The sequence below is a fragment of the Salmo salar genome, chromosome 02 (genome assembly GCF_965601325.2).
Source record: "Salmo salar chromosome 02, fSalSal1, whole genome shotgun sequence".
Taxonomy (NCBI): Eukaryota; Metazoa; Chordata; class Actinopteri; order Salmoniformes; family Salmonidae; genus Salmo; species Salmo salar.
Window position 1 is genome coordinate 93,572,315 of NC_138292.1, and position 24,717 is coordinate 93,597,031.

General features: G+C 41.3%; 1 protein-coding gene across 1 annotated transcript; it reads right to left on the reverse strand.

The window, feature by feature from the left end:
• Positions 1-2,948: 2,948 nt before the first annotated feature.
• LOC106571784 (uncharacterized) lies at positions 2,949-8,288 on the reverse strand. Its single transcript, XM_014145237.3, has 2 exons — positions 7,664-8,288; positions 2,949-5,471 (listed from the first exon to the last, which is right to left on the reverse strand). Exons 1-2 carry the CDS (start codon positions 8,001-8,003, stop codon positions 5,197-5,199), a joined length of 615 nt encoding a protein of 204 aa, XP_014000712.2. The 5' UTR covers positions 8,004-8,288; the 3' UTR covers positions 2,949-5,196.
• Positions 8,289-24,717: the final 16,429 nt, after the last annotated feature.

A 24,717-nucleotide genomic window follows, 5' to 3' on the forward strand; every position in this document is an offset into this window, starting at 1 on the left:
TTGAGATGTTGCTTCAATATATCGACATACTTTTCCTTCCTCATGATGCTATCTATTTTGTGAAGTGCATTAGTCCCTATTGCAGCAAAGCACCCCCACAACATGATGCTGCCACCCTCGTGCTTCACGGTTGGGATGGTGTTCTTCGGCTTGCAAGCCTCCCCCTTTTCCCTCCAAACATAACGATGGTCATTATGGCCAAACAGTTCTATTTTTGTATAATCAGACCAGATTACATTTTTCCAAAATGTACGATCTTTGTCCCCATGTGCAGTTGCAAACCGTAGTCTGGCTTTTTTATGGCAGTTTTGGAGCAGTGGCTTCTTCCTTGCTGAGCGGCCTTTCAGATATTTCGATATAGGACTCGTTTTACTGTGGATATAGATACTTTTGTACCTGTTTCCTCCAGCATCTTCACAAGGTCCTTTGCTGTTGTTCTGGGATTGATTTGCTCTTTTCGCACCAAAGTATGTTCATCTCTAGGAGACAGAATGCGTCTCCTTCCTGAACGGTATGACGACTGCGTGGTCCCATGGTGTTTATACTTGCGTACTATTGTTTGTACAGATGAACGTGGTACCTTCAGGCGTTTGGAAATTGCTCCCAAGGATGAACCAGACTGAGGTCTTGGCTGATTTCTTTTGATATTCCCATGATGTCAAGCAAAGAGGCACCGAGTTTGAAGGTAGGCCTTGAAACACATCCACAGGTACACCTCCAATTTACTCAAATGTTGTCAATTAGCCTATCAGAAGCTTCTAAAGCCATGGCATCATTTTCTGGAATTCTCCAAGCTGTTTAAAGGCACAGTCAACTTAGTGTATGTAAACTTCAAACCCACTGGAATTGTGATACAGTGAATTATAAGTGAAATAATCTGTCTGTAAACAACTGTTGGAAAAATTACTTGTGTCATGCACAAAGTGGATGTCCTAACCGACTTGCCAAAATTATAGTTTGTTAACAAGAAATGTATGGAGCAGTTGAAAAACGAGTTTTAATGACTCCAACATAAGTGTATGTAAACTTCCCACTTCAACTGTATCAACAGCTGTAACAATTTGACCCCCACAGCAAATCTTAACAGGCAATTATAGAATATACTATATAGCCTCGAAATCAGGTTAAAAGTATCATTATGACGTTATGGTCCTTGTATTCATAGTGTAGTGAATTCAGGGGGTAGCCCTGAGCTGGACTCAAACTTGGGTCCAGCGACTGTCAAGCCAACACCTTATAACTGTTACGCCAAGATGTCTGAACTTCTTGACGAGGTCGCTAGGTTTTGGGTTAAAGTTCCAACAATAGCTTTCTCTATTTATTTGAGTGGTTACATTTCTCCTTCCCCCATCCCTCAGCTGTTTACCAAACCAAGTCTCTGGACAATCATTTTGTTTCTGTTTAAATCCTAGGTTGTCCCTTTAAAAAAGCCACATCAATCAATCTGCAGTTGAAACAATAACACAGCTGTAATTCCACCACTGTTTTGGTAATAAGATGATGATGGGTCTGGAGAAATGTAACTACTTTCAAATTCATAGACAGACCTATGGATGCAAGGACTGACCATCCATGATATCAACATTATAGTTTTAACCATGTTGAGGCTATACAGTGTTGATTTACATTGTTTCTAAACATTGGAGTAAAAAAAGCTTTTTTGGGGTTATGATGGGGTACAACAGTTGAACTAAGCTCATGAAGCATGTGTTATATTCGTCAAGAATCAATGGCTATAAATTAATAATTTAAAATCCAAATATGGATGTAACAATTGCAGATTTCCGCTTTAACACTAAACATCAGTTCAACAACTGCAGAGTTTGTGCCTCTGTATTTAAGACAGTACTTACTAGTGTTAATCAGGGAACGGTTTCTCAAACCCATCTTATGTCTAAGTTCACCGTTAGAACCATTGGACGCCTTAAGATGCGTTTGGGAAACCGGGCCCAGATATCCATTTTCCTCCTCTTCTTCCACCTCCTTTTTGGATGTGACAGTCATCTCCCCCTCCTCCTCTTTCACTCCAAAAACAGCATCCTCCTCTTCTTGTACAGTAACATCCTCCTCTTTCACGCTGAACGCCTCTTCCTCTTCTTTCACTGAAACGTCTTTCTCTTCTTCTTTCACGGTAACAGCTTCACCCTCCACTTGTTTTTGTATTGTAACATCTTTCTCTTCCTCCTCCTCTTTCACAAGAGCTTCTTTCTCCGTCCAGCAGACCTCTTCTTTAACAGGAGGAGAGTAGCTTAGTGAACTCATGGTCGGGGATGTTAGCTAACTAGCATTAGCGACTAGCCAAGTTCTAAGCTAACTTAGCAAACCAGCTAGCTGACAAACAACGTAAATATATAATTCAATGGGCCAACAAGTACATACGACAGAAGTGTGTTTAATACACAGCGACTAATATACACCAAACTAGTGTAAAGAGCGTGAATGTTGTAGCTATGTTTGCTAGAAAGCTACCGAGGTGTCTGACTAGCTGTTGTTGTTGGAGCGTCCCGTCCACTAGATTATACGTCACACTGGCAGCATCGGCTGAACCTAAAAGACGCACATCGCCATCTGCTGACTGGAGTGGGCAACGCAGTTGAGGAACCAAACGTTTATTTTTCATTTATTTCATAAAAGTGTAATATTATATTAAGTCGATCAAAAAGAAGCATGTGTTGATTGATTCGTGTTTAATGAGTGAGAATTTAAAACAAACTTTACACCCACTACATATTTGCATTGAACCATACTTCTGACATAGTTCATTTTGACTCCAGAGGCATATCTTTTATCATAGCCAAAATGTGGTTTATTCAATTCTATTAAATGTTTCATGACTTTGTCAATCAACTTGTTGTTCGTAAATCTAAATCATGGTTTAGTGTTTCTGTATCAATATGGACTTTTAACAAATTCAAATCCTTTGGAGTAATTTTGACCCCAGCCAAAAGCACCTTTGATAAATAGGACGTTTATTTCAAATCAAAATCACATTTTATTGGTCACATACACGTGTTTAGCAGATATTATTGTGGGTGTAGTGAAATGCTTGTGTTTCTAGCTCCGACAGTGCAGTAATATCTAACAAGTAAAATCTAACAATTTCACAACATATACCCAATACACACAAATCTAAGTATTTGAATCTAGGTTTCTCTGTAGACATGATCCATCCCACCAGAGGGTGGAGGGGCACCTGTATCAGTGGTTTTGACCAGATAGACACCTGCAGACACACAGTATAGTGCCTCCCATGTACTCTCCTAAGATTGGACTTTTCTATATCACGTATCACATGACAGTGTATAAACTTTGATTTGATCATGTACAAAACTGCGGTAGAAAAGTAAAGTATTCAGACCCCTTCACATTTTCCACATTTTGTTACGTTACAGCCTTATTCTAAAATGTACTTTTTCCCCCCCTCATCAATCTACACACAATGCCCCATAATGACATCACAATACCCCATAATGACAAAGTGAAAACAGGTTTTTAGAGATTTTTGCAAATGTATTTACTTAGGTATTCAGACCTTTTGCTGTGAGACTCGAAATTGAGCTCAGATGCATCCTGATTCCATTGATTATCCTTGAGATGTTTCTACAACTTGATTGGAGTCCACTTGTGGTAAATGCAATTGATTGGACATGATTTGAAAGGCAGACATCTGTCTATGTAAGGTCCCACAGTTGACAGTGCATGTCAGAGCAAAAACCAAGCCATGAGGTCCAAAGGAATTGTCCATAGAGCTCTGAGACAGGATTGTGTCGAGGCACAGATCTGGGGAAGGGTTCCAAAAAATGTCTGCAGCATTGAAGGTCCCCAAGAACACAGTAGCCTCCATCATTCTTAAATGGAAGAAGTTTGGAACCACCAAGACTCTTCCTAGAGCTGGCCGCCTGGACAAACTAAGAAATCGGGGGAGAAGGGCCTTGGTCAGGGAGGTGAACAAGAACCCGATGTTCACTCTGACAGAGCTCCAGAGTTCCTCTGTGGAGATGGGAGAACCTTCCAGAAGGACAACCATCTCTGCAGCACTCCACCAATCAGGCCTTAATGTAGCAATGATTAAATTGTCAACATTTATTTCAATGGACAATTCAGTGAACTGTTCTGTGAAAGGTGTCGGCTAGAGATGACATGCAGGAGCTTGCAGGGATTTGTAGTCTTGCATGTCGTCTACTTTGACGCTAATTAGCATTTTAGAATCCGAGAGTAAAGAGAGACAAATATAGGCAACAGCTACTCTTCCTGGGGTTTATTATTGATCCCCATTAGTTCCTGCCAAGGCAGCAGCTACTCTTTCTGGGGTTTATTATGGATCCCCATTAGTTCCTGTCAAGGCAGCAGCTACTCTTCATGAGGTTTATTATGGATCCCCATTAGTTCCTGCCAAGGCAGCAGCTACTCTTCCTGGGGTTTATTATGGATCCCCATTAGTTCCTGCCAAGGCAGCAGCTACTCTTCCTGGGGTCCAGCTAAAATAAAGGCAGTTATACAATTTTAAAAATGTTACAATAAAATCACAACACACTGTGTGCCCTCAGTCACCTTGTCCTAGAGAGATTTACATGGTTATCAAAACGTCACATCAGGGTGAGCCTAAACAAAACACAGCCCTATGGGAAAAATGAATGGTGGAAAAACAATTGGAACCATTTCCCTGTTTGAACTCTAGTCTGACGGTCCAAACAAAAACACACATTCTCAGTCAAAAACACAAGTCAGAACACAGCCTCTCTATTCTCTCATGTGATTTCAGGTCCTCTGACTGGGAAAATGTCTTTCCACAATGAGAGCAGTGTATGTCTTCTTCTCCTGTGTATGTGTATGTATTCTTTCATGCTCTTTCAGGTACCTGAACCGGGTAAATCTCTTTCCACAGTGGGAGCAATGGTAAGGCTTTTCTCCTGTGTGTATTCTCTCATGCTCCTTCAGGCTCCCTAACTGGGTGCAACTCTTTCCACAATGGGAACATTGGAAAGGCTTTTCTCCTGTGTGTGTCCTCTCATGCCTTTCCACGCTCCCTAACCACCTAAAACTCTTTCCGCACAAGGAGCAGGTGTAAGGCTTCTCTCCAGTGTGTATTCTCTTATGTGTTCTCAGGGTCCCTAACTGAGTAAAACTCTTTCCGCACTAGGAGCAGTGGTAAGGCTTCTCTTCTGTGTGTATTCTCTTATGTGTTCTCAGGCTCCCTTACTGAGTAAAACTCTTTCCACACTGGGAACAGTGATAAGGCTTCTCTCCCGTGTGTGTTCTCTCATGCCCAACCAGGGCTCCTAACTGAGTAAAGTTCTTCCCACAGTGGGAACAGTGGTAGGGCTTTTCTCCTGTATGTATTCTCTCATGCATTTTCAGGCTCCCAAACCACCTAAAACTCTTTCCACAGTGGGAGCAGTGGTGTTGGTTAGGCGTCTCTGGGTCTGTTTCCCCTGAGGAACTCTTCCCGCTGTCAGAGTCTGGTCTCTCTCCTGCAAAAGACAGATTATTTAGTTAAACAGAGAGACCTGAAATAAACCTCCATTCAATAAAATTGTTTTCCTATCAGGTTTAATCTAGACTAGATCCCTCAATACCCTGAGGTCAATTTTCACAACATTACATCATTAAAAATAAACTTGGTGACGGTGAGATTTAAAAACAAATGATGTAGAGCTCCAAATCTAATCTCTCAGGGAATGTCATGATGTCATAATGATAGATAATGTCATGTTTACAGGCTGAGCAGAGCTCTATAATAATAGATAATGTCATGTTTATAGGCTGAACAGAGCTCTATAATAATAGATAATGTCATGTTTACAGGCTGAGCAGAGCTCTATAATAATAGATAATATCATGTTTACAGGCTGAGCAGAGCTCTATAATAATAGATAATGTCATGTTTATAGGCTGATCAGAGATCTATAATAATAGATAATGTCATGTTTACAGGCTGAACAGAGCTCTATAATAATAGATAATGTCATGTTTATAGGCTGAGCAGAGCTCTATAATAATAGATAATGTCATGTTTATAGGCTGAGCAGAGCTCTATAATAATAGATAATGTCATGTTTATAGGCTGAGCAGAGCTCCATAATAATAGATAATGTCATGTTTATAGGCTGAGCAGAGCTCTATAATAATAGATAATGTCATGTTTACAGGCTGAGCAGAGCTCTATAATAATAGATAATGTCATGTTTATAGGCTGAGCAGAGCTCTATAATAATAGATCATGTTTATAGGCTGAGCAGAGCTCTATAATAATATATCATGTTTATAGGCTGAGCAGAGCTCTATAATAATATATAATGTCATGTTTACAGGCTGAGCAGAGCTCTATAATAATAGATAATGTCATGTTTATAGGCTGATCAGAGCTCTATAATAATATATATTACTATTCCAGTCAATGTTATAGGCTGCATTTGATCTAATGTCAATAACGTTTTGTTGGTGTCCAACTTCATTTCTAAAGTAATAATTACCATATTTTCTAAATGATAATTCTTTAGTTTAGCCTTTCCTTGAAATGTTCAGTCTCCCCAAAACGCTTGTCCTTTTGATAATATGTTCAGTCTCCCCAAAACACTTGTCCTTTTAATAATATGTTCAGTCTCCCCAAAACGCTTGTCCTTTTGCTAATATGTTCAGTCTCCCCAAAACACTTGTCCTTTTGCTAACATGTTCAGTTTCCCCAAAATACTTGTCCTTTTGCTAATATGTTCAGTCTCCCCAATACGCTTGTCCTTTTGCTAATATGTTCAGTCTCCCCAAAACGCTTGTCCTTTTGCTAATATGTTCAGTCTCCCCAAAACGCTTGTCCTTTTGCTAATATGTTCAGTCTCCCCAAAACGCTTGTCCTTTTAATAATATCTTCAGTCTCCCCAAAACGCTTGTCCTTTTGCTAATATGTTCAGTCTCCCCAAAACTCTTGTCCTTTTGCTAATATGTTCAGTCTCCCCAAAACACTTGTCCTTTTGCTAATATGTTCAGTCTCCCCAAAACACTTGTCCTTTTAATAATATGTTCAGTCTCCCCAAAACGCTTGTCCTTTTGCTAATATGTTCAGTCTCCTCATAACACATGTCCTTTTCATGTCAATAATGCTTCTTATTTTATGTATTTCTCCAACATTAAGAAATCTGAGTTTTGCGGGTATACACACTCTACGCAAGGCCTACAATAGACACACGTCAAACGTTTCATTTATAACTTGTTTGCCATTCTGTGAGACAATTAAGTTGTGATTTTGTGGTGGGGGGACTCTGATGGTATACACATGTTACAGTTAAGCAATAAGGCCTGAGGAAGTGTGGTATATGGCCAATATAGCATGGTTAAAGACTGTCCTTATGCACAACACAACGTGCCTGGATACAGCCCTTAGCCGTGGTATATTGGCCATATATCACTGAGGTGTCTTATTGCTATTATAAACTGGTTACCAATGTAATCAGAACAGTAAAAATACATAGCCTGATCTACCACGGCTGTCAGCCAATCAGCATTCAGGGCTTTAATCACCCATTTTAAAATGTAGCTTTAACATTATAACATAAACTCCTAGAGTACAGAACAACATTTTCAAGTATAGAATTTCAATATGCTGCTTTAAAACAACACATTCGTTAAAAACCTTTGGACAGTTAGAGCCCGTTTTTAAGACAGTACTTACTGGTGGTAATCAGATCTTCTGACTCGTCTGTCAATATGACCGTTATCTCTCCCTGTTTCTCCTCCTTCACTCCAAAAACGGCACCCTCCTCTTTCTCTTCCTCCTCTTCTTTTACTGTAACATTCTCCTCTTTCACTCTGAACGCGTCTTCCTCTTGTTTAACTGAAACGTCTTTCTCTTCTTCTTTCACTGTAACAGCCTCACCCTCTACTTCTTGTTTTACTGTAACATCCTCCTCTTCCTTCTCCTCTTTCACGACAATGTTCAGCCCCAGAGCTTCTTTCTCCGTCCAGCAGACCTCCTCTTCTTTAACAGGAGGGGAGTAGTTTAGGGAGCTCATGTTCGGGGATGCTAGCTAGTTAGCATGAGCGACTAGTTTAGTGCTAGGCTAACTTATCAAGCCAGCTAGTTGACTAACAATGTACCTTTAACATTTAAATGGGGGCAATTAACTAGACGTCAGAAGTATATTTAAAACACAGAGGCAAATATGCACAGAAACAGTCTAAATGTTTCGGCTGTTGGCTACCAAGGTGGCTGACTCGTTGTTGTTGATCCGTTCCGTCCGCTAGATTATACGTCACGCTGCAGCATCGCCTGAAAGACGCACATCGCCGTCTGCTGACTGGAGTGGGTACCGGCGTTAAGATTTTTTTTTTTTTTTTGCGGACAAATGTATTTTCATTCCTTTCATTAAATAATACAATTATCTTGAGACGTTCAAAAAGACCTGTGCATATTTTGAGTGAGAATTTAAAACATACTGTCCTTCACATCTGTATTTAAGGCAGTTTCATATTCATTCATTTAAAGAAACCCACTGGTCACACTGGTTGAATTATCTGTCAAACTAGGAACTCTGCAGCCTAGTTGAACAGGGATCTATGTTCTATGAACGCTGCTGGGAGCAAACTGGAGAATAGCTAGAGGAAAACAAACCTAACTGCATCCCCAGTCCCTGGTATATCATCAGACTGTACAAACCTAACTACATCCCCAGTCCCTGGTATATCACCAGACTGTACAAACCTAACTGCATCCCCAGGCCCTGGTATATCACCAGACTGTACAAACCTAACTACATCCCCAGTCCCTGGTATATCACCAGACTGTACAAACCTAACTGCATCCCCAGTCCCTGGTATATCATCAGACTGTACAAACCTAACTACATCCCCAGTCCCTGGTATATCACCAGACTGTACAAACCTAACTGCATCCCCAGTCCCTGGTATATCACCATACTACATACAAACCTAACTACATCCCCAGTCCCTGGTATATCACCAGACTGTACAGACCTAACTGCATCCCCAATCCCTGGTATATCACCAGACTGTACAAACCTAACTGCATCCCCAGGCCCTGGTATATCATCAGACTGCATACAAACCTAACTAGCATCCCCAGTGCCCTGGTATTTCACCAGCACTGTCATACAAACCTAACTGCATCCCCAGTCCCTGGAAATATCACCAGACTGTATACAAACCTAACTGCATCCCCAGTCCCTGGTATATCACCAGACTGTACAAACCTAACTACATCCCCAGTCCCTGGTATATCACCAGACTGTACAAACCTAACTACATCCCCAGGCCCTGGTATATCACCAGACTGCATACAAACCTAACTGCATCCCCAGTCCCTGGTATATCACCAGACTGTACAAACCTAACTACATCCCCAGTTCCTGGTATATCACCAGACTGTACAAACCTAACTGCATCCCCAGTCCCTGGTATATCACCAGACTGTACAAACCTAACTACATCCCCAGGCCCTGGTATATCACCAGACTGCATACAAACCTAACTGCATCCCCAGTCCCTGGTATATCACCAGACTGCTACAAACCTAACTACATCCCCAGTTCCTGGTATATCACCAGACGCTGTGACAAACCTAACTACATCCCCAGTCCGCTGGTATATCACCAGACTGTACAAACCTAACTAGCATGCCCCAGGGAGGGCCGGGAGGGTCGTCAGTGAAATGGGACACACCTGGGCTGGGTGTGTCCCAGGATAAACGCACCTCTTCCCCGTTCATTGAGGAGACTCTCTCCATGCAGACACAGACAGATTTTGGGTGTCTGCGTTTATGTCATTATTATAGATGACATCCCACACCGTAGCAGCATAACCTTTATGTCATTGATGCTCCCCACCGTGCAGCATGCCAGCGGACGTCCCACACCGTAGCAGCATAGCCTTTATGTCATTATTATAGATGACATCCCCACCGAGCGCGCCTAGCGAGCCCCCACCGTGCGCAAGCCGCTGTGCTCCCCACCGTGCGCTGCCGCTTATTATAGATGACGTCCCCACCGAGCGCGCCTAGCGGACGCCCCACGTGCGCAAGCCTTTATGTCATTATTATAGATGACATCCCACACCGTAGCAGCATAGCCTTTATGTCATTATTATAGATGACGTCCCACACCGTAGCAGCATAGCCTTTATGTCATTATTATAGATGACATCCCACACCGTAGCAGCATAGTCTTTATGTCATCTTTTAAACCACTGGCCGTGCTCGAGAGCATCAAATCCATACTGCATTGTGGGTAAATGGTGACTGATTTATAAGTAATAATGAGTAGTTATTTATGATGTAAGGTGATTTGTAGATCAGTCAGTCGGCAGTCGCCTGCAATGTCGAACAAGCTCAATCCCAAACCAATCAGGTGGTTGTTTGATGAAATGAAGCTTCAGACGCCATTGATAACGTGCTGCTGATAAAGTGATACAGGCATCGGTACACTGCTTTGAAGATTACTGCTTAGCGATTTGGACGCAGGCCTCGTAGCTCCGGTATCAAAAGTAACATCCCTACTGACAACAAGGCAGCAGAGTCTACCGTGCTAATGCGTTCCCACTAGATATCACAACCACACAGTATATGAAAGCATGAGGGGTGGCTGACGTTGACAAGCTGGAGCTAGATACCGAGCTGGCATACAAACTCTGTAGCACATAGTGCATTGTGGGTAGTTTAGAAGATATCCGGAAATAAGTGAAGAAATAGGTAACAACGCAAAAACATACCTGTTTGTACTTATGGGGAACCAGATTGTGACTACAACTAAGTTACTGTGTTGTTACACTGGTGAGTAAAAACTCATGCTTCCTAAACTTAAACTTGTTGTCTGAAAATAAAATTTACATTTTACTCAACTGCGTTACCCACTCCAGTCAGCAGATGGCGGTGTTGGAATTTAAGGTAATGCTGTTGGTGTGACGTATAATGTAGTGGACGGAACGCTTCTTTCAAAAGCAGCAACAGTTAATCAACCACCTCGGTAGCTTGCTAGGCCTGTTGGGGCTCGGGGGCAGTATTGAGACATTTTGAAAAAAATATGTGCCCATTTTTAACTGCCTCCTACACCAACTCAGAAGCTAGGATATGCATATTATTAACACATTCGGATAGAAAACACTCTGAATTTTCTAAAACAGTTTGAATGGTGTCTGTAAGTATAACAAAACTCATATTGCAGGCAAAAACCTGTGAAAAATAGATCAAAGAAAAATGTGAATTTTGTGACTGTACTATTTAGTGTCATTGTTTTATAGATACCATAGTGAGAAAGGATTCATTTCGCAACACCTACGGCTTCCACTAGATGTCAACGATCTTTATAAAGTTGTTTGAAGCGTCTATGATAAACAGAGAGCAAATTAGAATCCAAGGAAGTTGACATGTCATCACTTCATTTTTTTGCGCCTGCGCATAAATCTGAGAAACGTGAGTTTGTCATCATTTTTTATCTAGACATAGGATAGGTTGTGTGAAAATATTACTGATGTTTAACGTTAAAAATGGACCAAAAGATTAATGCTAAACAACATTTGACATGTTTGAACGAACATAAATAGATTATTTACTAGGTTTTTTTTAGCTTTTCGGAGTGATTTTACCAGCGCCCCAACCACGTTTTGTGGGAGCATAATGAACGCTAAGTACTTGGTGTTATTTGGACATAAATTATGAACTTTGTCAAAAGAAACCACATTTGTTCCGGACCTGGAATGCCTTCCGGACCTGGGATCCTGCCTTCTGATGGAGATAATCAAAGGTAAGGGGTATTTACAATGTTATTATCGATTTTAGATGATGCTAACTGTATAGCATAGCCTGTTGTTCTTAGCATAGCACCCCGTTTATTGCAAAATGTGATTTCCCAGTAAAGTTATTTTGAGATCTGGCCATTCGGTAGCAATTACGAGATGATAATATATTATTCTTTGAATGACAATATTATAATTTACCAATGTTGTCGAATAGTAATTTTGTTATGTTCACCGGAAGCATTTCAGAGAAGAAAAAAATCTGAATTTCACGCTACTGTAAAATGCTGTTTTTGGATATAAATATGAACTTGATGGAACAAAAAATGCATGTATTGTATAACATAATGTCCTAGGAGTGTCATCTGATGGAGATTGACAAAGGTTAGTGCATAATTCTAGCTGGTTTCTGCTTTTGGTGATGCCTGACCTTGAATTGAAAATGGATGTTTGTACTTTTGTGGCTATGTACTGTCCTAACATAATCTAACTTTATGCTTTTGCCGTAAAGCCTCTTTGAAAATCGAACAATGTGGTTAGATTAAGGAGATGTTTATCTTTTAAATTGTGTAAAATAGTTGATGGTTTGAGAAATTGAAATTATTAGATTTTTGATGTTTTGAATTTCCAGCCTTGTTAGCAATCCCGACTCGGGGTTCATTGCTAACCTGTAGCCCCAACAGGTTGCTAGACAAGATAGCCGAACAATAAAACTCTTTAGACGCTTTCGTGTATATTAGCCACTGTGTTTTAAAACCACTACTGTCGTCTAGTTAGTTATCAGATTTAATTTCATATTTACAGTGTTGTTGTTATTAGTCAGCTAGCGGTCTGGTTAAGTTAGCATTAACCTAGCTAGCTAACATCTCCGACCATGAGCTCCCTAAACTACTCCCCGGAGGAGGAAGAGGAGGCTGGCAAAATACAAAAACAAGTAAAGGGTGAGGCTGTTACAGTGAAAGAAGAAGAGAAAGACGTTACAGTTAAAGAAGAGGAAGACACGTTCATAGTGAAAGAAGAAGAGGATGTTACAGTAAAAGAAGAGGATGATGCATGTTTTGGAGTGAAAGAGGAGAAGGGGGAGATGACTGTCACATTGGAAGAAGACGAGGATGAAGAGGAGGAAACTCTATATCTGGGCTCGGTTTCCCAAACGCATCTTAAGGCGTCCAATGGTTCTAACGGTGAAATTAGCTATAAGATGGTTTTGAGAAACCGTAATCTGATTAACACTAGTAAGTACTGTCTTAAAAACAGAGGCATAAACTCTGCAGTTGTTGAACTGATGTTTGGTGTTAAAGGGGAAATATGCAATAGCTACATCAATATTGTGACTTTTAAATTATTTATTTATAGCCATTGATTCTTGAAGAATATAACACATGCCTCATGAGCTTAGTTCAACTGTTGTACCCCATCAGAACCCCAAATAAGCTTTTTTTACTCCAATGTTTAGAAACAATGTAAATCAACACTGTATAGCCTCAACATGGTTAAAACTATAATGTTGATATCATGGATGGTCAGTCCTTGCATCCATAGTTCTGTCTATGCATTTGAGACTAGTTACATTTCTCCAGCCCCATCATCATCTTATAACCAAACTAGTGGTGGAATGACAGGTTTGTTATTGTATGAACTGCAGATTGGTTGATAGATGTGTGGCTATTTTATAGGGGTAACCTAGGATTTAAATAGCAAAACATTGTCAGCCCTGAGACTTGGTTTGGTAAACATCTGAGGAATGGGGGCTGGAGAATTGTAACCACTCTCAAATTCATAGAGAAAGCTATTGTAGCAAACGTAACCCAACACAACTAGCGACCTCATTAAGAAGTTCAGACATCTTGGCGTAACAGTTGTAAGGTGTTGGCTTGACAGTCGCTGGACACAGGTTTGAGTTCAGCCCCGGACTACCCCCTGAATTGACTACACTATAAATACAGGCACTGGCCATCCATAAGGTCAAAATTATTGTTTTTAACCAGATTTCAAGGCTATATAGTGCTTGTTTACAAACAGTGGCGTTTTTCAAGCTTATGTTTTGGTTTCTGATGGGGTAATACAGTTTAAACATTGAGGCATTTATAAGTTATATTCTTCAAGAATCAATGGTTATATAGTAAATGGGTCTTTCTAAAACTGCCAGTGTAGATTTCCTGTGGGGGTCAAATTGTTAGTTGTTGATAAGTCATTAGCTGTGTTAGAATACTCATACTAACCGTACTATTTGTGATGTTAATTGAGTATATAGTGTGCTTATTGGTCATAGTATGATATAATTAGTATGCCAAAAGTTCCCGGATGTCATACTAAATTCACCATAATATGACGTAAACACGCAGTACGTTAGGGCCCATAACGCAATTCTTCAGGAAATGGGCGTGGCTTCACATTGTTTTCAGATTTGTAGAAAATGGCGGAAAATATTCAGCCGAAGTCCAACGAGAGCCGATACAAATTCATTGTTTTAACTAATTATGACAAATGTTAAGAAAATGTTGAGCAATGTAATAAAATAATTACTTTTCAAATAAGTTACCTTACACGTTATTTTGGCTGACAATTTGTTAGCATGTTATTACAGCAGTATGTACCGGTATGTTATCTAGCTACCTAACGTTAGTTGGCTACTTATACATCAAACTTGCCAGTATATGAACTATATTCTATCTAACTAACTACCCAACGTTTATTGACTTGATTATTCCCGTCATTCTTAGCTTAGCTGAATGGTATAGTCGTTGTGCTTTCTCAATGGACATTCGGGTGTTTTCATAAATTCACTCCGGCTATCTACTCTGATTTCAGAGCACTTGTCTGAGTTGTACCAAATAAAATAAAATGTTATTGGTCACATACACATGGCTAGCAGATGTTAATGCGAGTGTAGAGACATGCTTGGGCTTCTAGTTCCGACCATGCAGTAATATCTAACAAGTAATCTAACAATTTTACAACAACTACCTAATACACACAAGTGTAAAGGAATGAATACGAATATGTACATATAAATATATGGATGAGCGATGGCCGAACGGCATAGGCAAGATGCAGTAGATGGTATAGAGTACAGTATATACATATGACATTGTTTAAAGTGACTAGTGATACATTTATTACATCCAATTTTTTATTATTAAAGGGGCTAGAGATTTGAGTCAGTATGATGGCAGCAGCCACTCAATGTTAGTGATGGCTGTTTAACAGTCTGATGGCCTTGAGATAGAAGCTGTTTTTCAGTCTCTCGGTCCCAGCTTTGATGCACCTGTACTGACCTCACCTTCTGGATGATAGCGGGGTGAACAGGCAGTGGCTCGGGTGGTTGTTATCCTTGATGATCTTTTTGGCCTTCCTGTGACATCGGGTGTTGTAGGTGACCTGGAGTGCAGGTAGTTTGCCCCCATTGATGCGTTGAGTAGACCGCACTACCCTTTGGAGAGCCTTACGGTTGAGGGCGGTGCAGTTGCCGTACCAGGCGGTGATACAGCCTGACAGGATACTCTCGATTGTGCATCTGTAAAAGTTTGAGTGTTTTCGGTGACAAGACAAATTTCTTCAACTTCCTGAGGTTGAGGAGGCACTGTTGCACCTATTTCACCACGCTGTCTGTGTGGGTGGACCATTTCAGTTTGTCCGTGATGTGTACACCGAGGAACTTAAAACGTTCCACCTTCTCCACTACTGTCCCGTTGATGTGGATGGGGGGGTGCTCCCTCTGCAGTTTCCTTGAAGTCCACGATCATCTCCTTTGTTTTGTTGATGTTGATTGAGAGGTTATTTCCCTGACACCACACCCTGAGGGCCCTCACCTCTTCCCTGTAGGCCGTCTCGTTGTTGTTGGTAATCAAGCCAACTACTGTAGTGTCGTCTGCAGTTGGAAGCGTGCATGGCCACCCAGTCATGGGTGAACAGGGAGTACAGGAGAGGGCTGAGAACGCACCCTTGCGGGGCCCCAGTGTTGAGGATCAGCGGGGTGGAGATGTTGTTTCCTACCCTCACCACCTGGGGGCGGCCCGTCAGAAAGTCCAGGATCCAGTTGCATAGGGCGGGGTTGAGACCCAGGGTCTCGAGCTTAATGACGAGTTTGGAGGGTACTATGGTGTTAAATGCTGAGCTGTAGTCGATGAACAGCATTCTTAGATAGGTATTCCTCTTGTCCAGATGGGTTAGGGCAGTGTGATTGCAATTGCATCGTCTGTGGACCTAGTGGGGCGGTAAGCAAATTGGAGTGGGTCTAGGGTGTCAGGTAGGGTGGAGGTGATATGATCCTTGACTAGTCTCTCAAAGCACTTCATGAAGACGGAAGTGAGTGCTACAGGGCGGTAGTCATTTAGCTCAGTTAGCTTTCTTGGGAACAGGAACAATGGTGGCCCTCTTGAAGCATGTGGGAACAGCAGACTGGGATAGGGATTGATTGAATATGTCCGTAAACACACCAGCCAGCTGGTCTGCACATGCTCTGAGGACGCGGCTAGGGATTCCGTCTGGGCCGGCAGCCTTGCGAGGGTTAACACGTTTAAATGTTTTACTCACGTTGGCTGCGGTGAAGGAGAGTCCGTAGGTTTTGGTAGCAGGCTGTGTCGGTGGCACTGTATTGTCCTCAAAGCGAGTAAAGAAGTTGTTTAGTTTGTCTGGGAGCAAGACATCGGGGTCCGCGACGGGGATGGTTTTCTTTTTGTAGTCCGTGATTGACTGTAGGCCCTGTCACATACCTCTGGTGTCTAAGCCGTTGAATTGCGTCTCTACTTTGTCTCTATACTGATGCTTAGCTTGTTTGATTGCCTTGCGGAGGGAATAGCTACACTGTTTGTATTCGGTCATGTTTCCGTTCGCCTTGCCCTGATTTAAAAGCAGTGGTTCGCGCTTTTCAGTTTTGCGCGAATGCTGCCATCAATCCACGGTTTCTGGTTGGGGAAGGTTTTAATAGTGGCCGTGGGTACAACATCACCGATGTTCTTCAGGAATTGGGAGCTTTAGCTGCTTTAGTTGCTTCACAACGTTTTCAGATTTGAAGAAAATGTTTCACCTTTATTTAACCAGGTAGGCTACTTGAGAACAAGTTCTCATTTGCAACTGCCAAGATAAAGCATAGCAGTTCGACACATGCAACAACAGAGTTACACATGGAATAAACAAACATACAGTCAATAATACAGTAGAAAAAGTCTATATACAGTGTGTGCAAATGAGGTAGGATAAGGGAGGTAAAGCAATAAATAGGCTATGGTGGGGAAGTAATTACATTATAGCAATTAAACACTGGAATGGTAGATGTGCATAAGATGAATGTGCAAGTAGAGATACTGGGGTGCAAAGGAGCAAGATAAATAAATACAGTATGGGGATGAGGTAGTTGGATGGGCTATTTACAGATGGGCTATGTACAGGTGCAGTGATCTGTGAGCTGCTCTGACAGCTGGTGCTTAAATCTAGTGAGGGAGATATGAGTCTCCAGCTTCAGTGATTTTTTTTTTGCAGATCGTTCCAGTCATTGGCAGCAGAGAACTGGAATGAAAGGTGGCCAAAGGAATAATTGGCTTTGGGGGTAACCAGTGAGATATACCTGCTGGAGCGCGTGCTACGAGTGGGTGCTGCTATGGTGACCAGCGAGCTGAGATAAGGCGGGCTTTACCTAGCAGAGACTTGAAGATGACCTGGAGCCAGTCTGGCACACTGCTTAGAGTTTCAACAACATGAATAACTTATTTCTAGCCTACAATCATTGATGTTACTACTAATGTGAAAACAAGACAAAATATTACTTTTCTTGCTCATTTTAAGACCATTGTCCAATAATTTTAACATTCATTACAGACGTCAATTGTTGTACAACATCATGGCTACGCTGTTGCCATCACCTTTTACAGTGGATTTCCGCTGTTGTGGGCCTTGAACCATCTGTCTGACTTTGCTGTTCACACAGGAGAGATATGGGACTATTGTGGATCCTCTGGGGAGCCTCAACAACATCATGATGCTGAAGAGGCAGAGAAGAGTCTCTCCAGATCAGAACACCTCAATAAACACCTGCAGAGATCCACAGGGAAGAGAACTCACTGCTGCTCTGACTGTGGGAAGAGATTCACCTCATCAGGCATTAAAATTCATCAGAGAACACACACAGGAGAGAAACCTTATAGCTGTGATCAATGTGGGAAGTGTTTTGGTAAATGTGGAGAGCTGACAGTGCACCAGAGAATACACACAGGAGAGAAATCCTATAGCTGTGATCAATGTGGGAAGAGATATACTATGTCTGGCTCTCTACACCAGAGAACACACACAGGAGAGAAATCTTTTAGCTGTGGTCAATGTGAGAAAAGTTTTGGTCAATCTAGCCAGCTCACATTACACCAGAGAACACACACAGGAGAGAAATCTTTTAGCTGTACTCAATGTGGGAAGAGTTTTGGTCGATCTGGCCATCTGGTATCACACCAGAGAACACACACAGGAGAGAAATCTTATAGCTGTGAGTAGAGATAATCTGATAAAAGTACATACATGAAGGAGTTGTTTCATGATATCAATGAATTAATGTCACAATGTAGAATGTTTTAACATTTGTTACTTCTAGGCTGGACTACTGCAATGCTCTACTTTCCGGCTACCCGGATAAAGCACTAAACAAACTTCAGTTAGTGCTAAATACGGCTGCTAGAATCCTGACTAGAACCCAAAAATTTGATCATATTACTCCAGTGCTAGCCTCCCTACACTGGCTTCCTGTTAAGGCAAGGGCTGATTTCAAGGTTTTACTGCTAACCTACAAAGCATTACATGGGCTTGCTCCTACCTATCTTTCCGATTTGGTCCTGCCGTACATACCTACACGTACGCTACGGTCACAAGACGCAGGCCTCCTAATTGTCCCTAGAATTTCTAAGCAAACGGCTGGGCTTTCTCCTATAGAGCTCCATTTTTATGGAATGGTCTGCCTACCAATGTGAGAGACGCAGACTCAGTCTCAACCTTTAAGTCTTTACTGAAGACTTATCTCTTCAGTAGGTCCTATGATTAAGTATAGTCTGGCCCAGGAGTGTGAAGGTGAACGGAAAGGCTGGAGCAACGAACCGCCCTTGCTGTCTCTGCCTTGCCGGTTCCCCTCTTTCCACTGGGATTCTCTGCCTCTAACCCTTTTACAGAGGCTGAGTCACTGGCCTACTGGTGTTCTTCCATGCCGTCCGTGGGAGGGGTGCGTCACTTGAGTGGGTTGAGTCACTGACGTGGTCTTCCTGTCTGGGTTGGTGCCCCCCCCCCCCTTGGGTTGTGCCATGGCGGAGATCGTTGTGGGCTATACTCGGCCTTGTCTTAGGACGGTAAGTTGGTGGTTGGAGACATCCCTCTAGTGGTGTGGGGGCTGTGCTTTGGCAAAGTGGGTGGGGTTATATCCTGCCTGTTTGGCCCTGTCCGGGGGTATCATCGGATGGGGCCACAGTGTCTTCTGATCCCTCCTGTCTCAGCCTCCAGTATTTATGCTGCAGTAGTTTGTGTCGGGGGGCTAGGGTCAGTCTGTTACATCTGGAGTATTTCTCTTGTCTTATCCGGTGTCCTGTGTGTATTTAAATATGCTCTCTCTAATTCTCTCTTTCTCTCTTTCTGTCTTTCTCTCGGAGGACCTGAGCCCTAGGACCATGCCTCAGGACTACCTGGTATGATGACTCCTTGCTGTCCCCAGTCCACCTGGCCGTGCTGCTGCTCCAGTTTCAACTGCTCTGCCTGCGGCTATGGAACCCTGACCTGTTCACCGGACGTGCTTGTTGCACCCTCGACAACTACTATGATTATTATTATTTGACCATGCTGGTCATTTATGAACATTTTAACATTTTGACCATGTTCTGTTATAATATCCACCCTGCACAGCCAGAAGAGGACTGGCCACCCCTCATAGCCTGGTTCCTCTCTAGGTTTCTTCCTAGGTTTTTGGCCTTTCTAGGGAGTTTTTCCTAGGAAGTTTTTCCTAGCCACCGTGCTTCTTTCACATGCTTTGCTTGCTGTTTGGGGTTTTAGGCTGGGTTTCTGTACAGCACTTTGAGATATCAGCTGATGTACGAAGGGCTATATAAATAAATGTGATTTGATTTGATTTTTGAGTAGGAGTATTGTAATGATGTCACAATGTAGAACCCTAAATGTTTGTCCCCTGTTCTATTGATTTCAACATGATATGGATATTAGCCTCAGGGGGAAAATCCAGGCTCTGAAATGGAAGAGTTACTATTTATGTGATTTAACAAAAAGTGACTAACAAAAAAAGAGCTGTGTTACACTTACCACGTTGGTGACCCACTGGAATCAAAATGCAACACTTCAAAATGTAGCTAGCTGTTTTCTACAAATTGTCCTCTAATGAGTGATGTACACATTATTTCCAGATTCAATGTGATTTTTGAGCTGTTAGTTTTAACAGGATGTGCAACCTCATCTCCCTCCTCTCGGCACAAATGATTTTAGCATGATATCGATGAGTTATGACATAAGTGTTGTGTTCCTTTGTTTAGCGACCCCTAAATTTAAATGCGCCAGTCCAAAATGTAGCTGACTGTCTACTGCAGGTTGTCCTCTAACCAGTGAGGTAAAATATATCTCCCATTTCCATGTGTTTTTTTAGTTGTGTTAGTTTCATCAGCACAAACAACCTGATTTTCCCCCTAATCGATATCAGTGATTTATTGCTACTTGTCAAAACAACAGCGTTTCTGGTGCTTGTGCAGTTTATAAGGAGCCTGTTTAAAAAAATACAAGTAATACGATTATTGTGGCAGATGTTTGTGTATATAGCACAATCTATGATTAGATTTGGACATGTTAAAACTGTGTTTTGACATTGGGGCTATCCCACCTAGCAAAATGTCATTGAAAAGATGTTGAAAATAAGACTATGCAATCAAATATTTCATATTTACATTTCATATAACATTTAGTAATGACAATTATTTATGCAACCAACTGACAATTTTTTGGTAAAATTATATTGACATTGTTCCCCTGCTTTTAGAATATCAGGGTTCATGGTGAGGACAACTTGGTTTCTGATTGTGTCAAGGGTGGGCAGTCAAACAGTTTTGTGTTTAGCCAGTGCGTTGCCATGGATCACAGTTTATTTTGACTGCAGGTTTTTCCGTATTGGAGATGAGTTTTGTTTGGGCTCGTTCCAAGGGGACGAGAGTTCTAGAAGCTAGTGAGTTTTAGGATTCTATAGAAAGAAAAAGGAGAAAAGATACTATTGTATATTATTTAGAAATACGTGTTTTTTTCTTGTTTTTAATTGTTGACAGCCAGTAGACACCTTATTTATATTGGTGAAGGTGAAGCATTGTAGTTAATTATAATGTGAAATGGAAGTTGTTTTCTGTTGGTGGTAAGCAAACTTGTCCAACAAAAATATAGGATATATTTGTTGTCTTGAAGGGGAAGGTGTTACAGGCTTTGGTTTTTCCATTTTATGTTTTGAGGTTGGACGCCAGCACGTCGTCTAGCTCGTTGTATAGCTCGTTAGCACGTGTAGCGCGTTAGCACGTCTAGCTCGTTAGCACGTAGGACGCACTGATTGGTGTCACCTCGTTAGTCAGTATGTGTTACTCCTGTGCTTGCTTGTCTATCTCGTTAGTGGGAAGGTGTTTCACCTGAGCTGGTCCAGGTTCTATTTAAGAGTGTCTGGCCCAGTGCTCCAGTTGTCTTGATACATGTGGAGAGTCAACACCTTTAGTTGCTCCACCTTTTTGGTTTGCTTCCTGTCTTTAAGTGTGGTGTGGGTTTTTCTTTTGTTTGCCTCTTCTTGTGCAGATTTAGTGGGTCTCATGGTGGGTGTCTTGTAGGTCCCAGTTGTTGTTACTAGTCAACTTCCAGTGGACACCCCCATAGTGTCTTTCAGAGCCCCTCCTAAAAAACAAGCTTATATTTTGGGTTGGATATTGCATCCAATATATATTTTAATCAATGGCATTTCCTTAGAATGTTCATTAGTCTTTCAGTTGTTAATCTTCTGTTTGTTGTGTACTAAATATTTCTGTTTATTTTCATTTTTTTATTTGTTTTTTTCCCCTGTGAAGCCATTGTGTTGCATCCATGTCTGAAATGTGCTGTATAAATAAAGCTTGATTTGATTTCAACAAATTAACCCAATGACTGACCAATCAACAGACTCCTGGTCCCTCTTAGTATGAAAACAGTATCAATCCCACTTTTCCAGCCTGCTGAAGGCGTGGTGGGGTGGTAAACACCACCCCCGGCTCTACTATTGTAAAGTGGTTGTTCCACTGGATATTATAAGGTGAATGCACCAATTTGTAAGTCGCTCTGGATAAGAGCGTCTGCTAAATGACTTAAATGTAAATGTAAAATGTAATGTATCTTACCATTTCTACCAATCTGGTGCCAGTTCTGATTTTCATATGCATATTTTACTGGAACAGTTTAATTTAATTCACAATATTATCTCAAAATCATTGTCTGTGATTAATCTATATTCTATCTAAATCTAAATGAAAATGATACAAATCTAAAAGTAACTTTTATTGCCATTGCCAACTATGTAAAAAAAACGCAAGTAAAACTAAATGCATGCTATTCAATCGATCACTGCCCGCACCTGCTCGCCAGAGTTGTGATGCTGGACGGCTCTGACTTAGAATACGTGGACAACTACAAATACCTGGGTGTCTGGTTAGACTGTAAACTCTCCTTCCAGACTCACATTAAGCTTCTCCAATCCAAAATTAAATTGAGAATCGGCTTCCTATATCGCAACAAAGCATCTTTCACTCATGCTGCCAAACATACCCTCGTAAAACTGACCATCCTACCGATCCTCGACTTCGGTGATGTAATCTATAAAATAGCCTCCAACACTCTACTCAACATACTGGATGCAGTCTATTACAGTGCCAACCGTTTTGTCACCAAAGCCCCATACACGACCCACCATTGCGACCTGTACGCTCTCGTTGGTTGGCCCTCGCTTCATACTCGTCGCCAAACCCACTGGCTACAGGTTATCTACAAGTCTCTGCTAGGTAAAGCCCCGCCTTATCTCAGCTCACTGGTCACCATAGCAGCACCCACTCGTAGCACGCGCTCCAGCAGGTATATCTTACTGGTCACCCCCAAAGCCAATTCATCCTTTGGCCGCCTTTCCTTCCAGTTCTCTGCTGCCAATGACTGGAACGAACTGAAAAAATCTCTGAAGCTGGAGACTCATATCTCCCTCACTAGCTTTAAGCACCAGCTGTCAGAGCAGCTCACAGATCACTGCACCTGTACATAGTCCATCTGTAAACAGCCCATCTATCTACCTACCTCATCCCCATACTGTGTGTATTTATTTATCTTGCTCCTTTGCACCCCAGTATCTCTACTTGAACATTCATCTTCTGCACATCTACCATTCCAGTGTTTAATTGCTATATTGTAATTACTTCGCCACCATGGCCTATTTATTGCCTTAACTTACCTCATTTGCACTCACTGTATATAGACTTTTTGTTATCTTTTGTTCTACTGTATTATTGACTGTATGTTTTGTTTATTCAATGTGTAACTCTGTGTTGTTGTATGTGTCGAAAAGCTATGCTTTATCTTGGCCAGGTCGCAGTTGCAAATGAGAACTTGTTCTCAACTAGCCTACCTGGTTAAATAAAGGTGAAATTAAAAAAGAAAATTTAAAAAATGTATGGGTCCTACAGTAGGTCTATGTTGTTGTTAGGTGAAGTTATGGGTCCTACAGTAGGTCTATGTTATTGTTAGGTGAAGTTATGGGTCCTACAGTAGGTCTATGTTGTTGTTAGGTGAAGTTATGGGTCCTACAGTACGTCTATGTTATTGTTAGGTGAAGTTATGGGTCCTACAGTAGGTCTATGTTGTTGTTAGGTGAAGTTATGGGTCCTACAGTAGGTCTATGTTATTGTTAGGTGAAGTTATGGGTCCTACAGTAGGTCTATGTTATTGTTAGGTGAAGTTATGGGCCAATTGGTAAAATGTTTTGTGTACAAACCCTTATTGTCAGGCTGATGACAAAGCTAGCCAAAGAGCATTTTACTGGTTGAAGTGTTTAACTATAAATCAGTTGATTTGCGACAATAACAGGTGATTCAAGCGAGCCCTACAATTATAATCCATATTTAATGTGAAATGCACTTATAAGCAACATGTAAATTGAGGCTATTTTTGCTGTCAGCCTATGAGAACTCCCCTGAGTTTTCCCCCACGGTGGTGAAGTAGTGAATAGACACAGAGCTTAATGTGAGTTTCCTTCAGTAGCACTCCTGATCTTGCGCTGTAATATTCAGAATACATTATGAAAAACTAAAATCTTTGCTCACTATTTTTTGCTCCAGGCAGATATACTACATCCATAACTAGTGGTTTCCTCATTACCAGATATACTACATCCATAACTAGTGGTTTCCTCATTAGCAGATATACTACATCCATAACTAGTGGTTTCCTCATTACCAGATATGCTACGTTCATAACTAGTTGTTTCCTCATTACCAGATATACTACATCCATAACTAGTCATTTCCTCATTAGCAGATATACTACATCCATAACTAGTGGTTTCCTCATTACCAGATATACTACATCCATAACTAGCAGTTTCCTCATTACCAGATATACTACATCCATAACTAGTGGTTTCCTCATTACCAGATATACTACATCCATAACTAGTGGTTTCCTCATTACCATATATACTACATCAATAACTAGTGGTTTCCTCATTAGCAAGGAGGAGTTTCTGCAATCAAATTGTTTGTGCATCGCCCTCGTGCCGCAATTTAAGCAAACACAGAAAGGGGCCTGTATTGGAGAACAATAGTCGTCTGGCACACTGCTTACGATTTCAACAACTTTAATAACTTATTTCTGGTTACTACTAATGTGAAAACAAGACTAAATATAACTATTGTTGCTATCTTGACAGTCTTGTCAAATCATTTAACAGATGTCAATTGTTGTACAACTTCATGGGTA